The sequence below is a fragment of the Eimeria mitis genome, genomic scaffold (assembly GCF_000499745.2).
Source record: "Eimeria mitis Houghton genomic scaffold, Emh_scaff2866, whole genome shotgun sequence".
NCBI classification, from domain to species: Eukaryota; Apicomplexa; class Conoidasida; order Eucoccidiorida; family Eimeriidae; genus Eimeria; species Eimeria mitis.
Window position 1 is genome coordinate 4,432 of NW_013571205.1, and position 491 is coordinate 4,922.

Consider the following 491-nt stretch of genomic DNA (forward strand, 5'->3'; position numbering starts at 1 on the left):
GCGTGACGCAGGAGCAACAGCAGCATCATCTCCATCGTCAGCAGCAGCAGCATCTGCTGCTGCTGCTGTTGCTGCTGCTGCAGCAGGAGAGGTGCAGCAGGTAGATGAAGAAGCGCTGCTAAGCAAAGGAACGTTTGCTGCTGTGCTGCTGGAGTGTGGGGTGTCTGTACACTCCCCTTGCTTCCGGCTGACGGTGCTGCAAGAGAGTCCTCCTGCTGCTGCTGCTGCTGCTGCTGCTGGTGCTGCTGGTGCTGGTGCTGCTGCTGGCTCGCACCACCGCAGCAGCAACCACAGCGGCCCCCCGCGTGAACCGAATGCTGCTGGCTCGAGTCATCAAGCTGCTGCTCCGTCTGCTGCAGCAGCAGCAGCAGCAGCAGCAGCAGCAGGAGGGTCGGCGACCCCAGCACCCGCAGCAGCAGCTGCAGCAGCAGCAGCAGCAGCAGCAGCTGGCGTGGATTCGTCTGCGAAGGGAGAGACAGAAGAAGCAGCCC

General features: G+C 63.1%; 1 protein-coding gene across 1 annotated transcript in view; it reads left to right on the forward strand.

The window, feature by feature from the left end:
- EMH_0059700 (uncharacterized protein) overlaps positions 1-491 on the forward strand; it is a gene marked incomplete at both ends in the record, with an annotated part of 3,343 nt that overhangs the window by 1,297 nt on the left and 1,555 nt on the right. The window contains one exon of the mRNA XM_013497707.1: positions 1-489. Within this exon, the coding sequence (XP_013353161.1) occupies positions 1-489 (489 nt within the window). The remainder of the gene's footprint in view (positions 490-491) is intronic.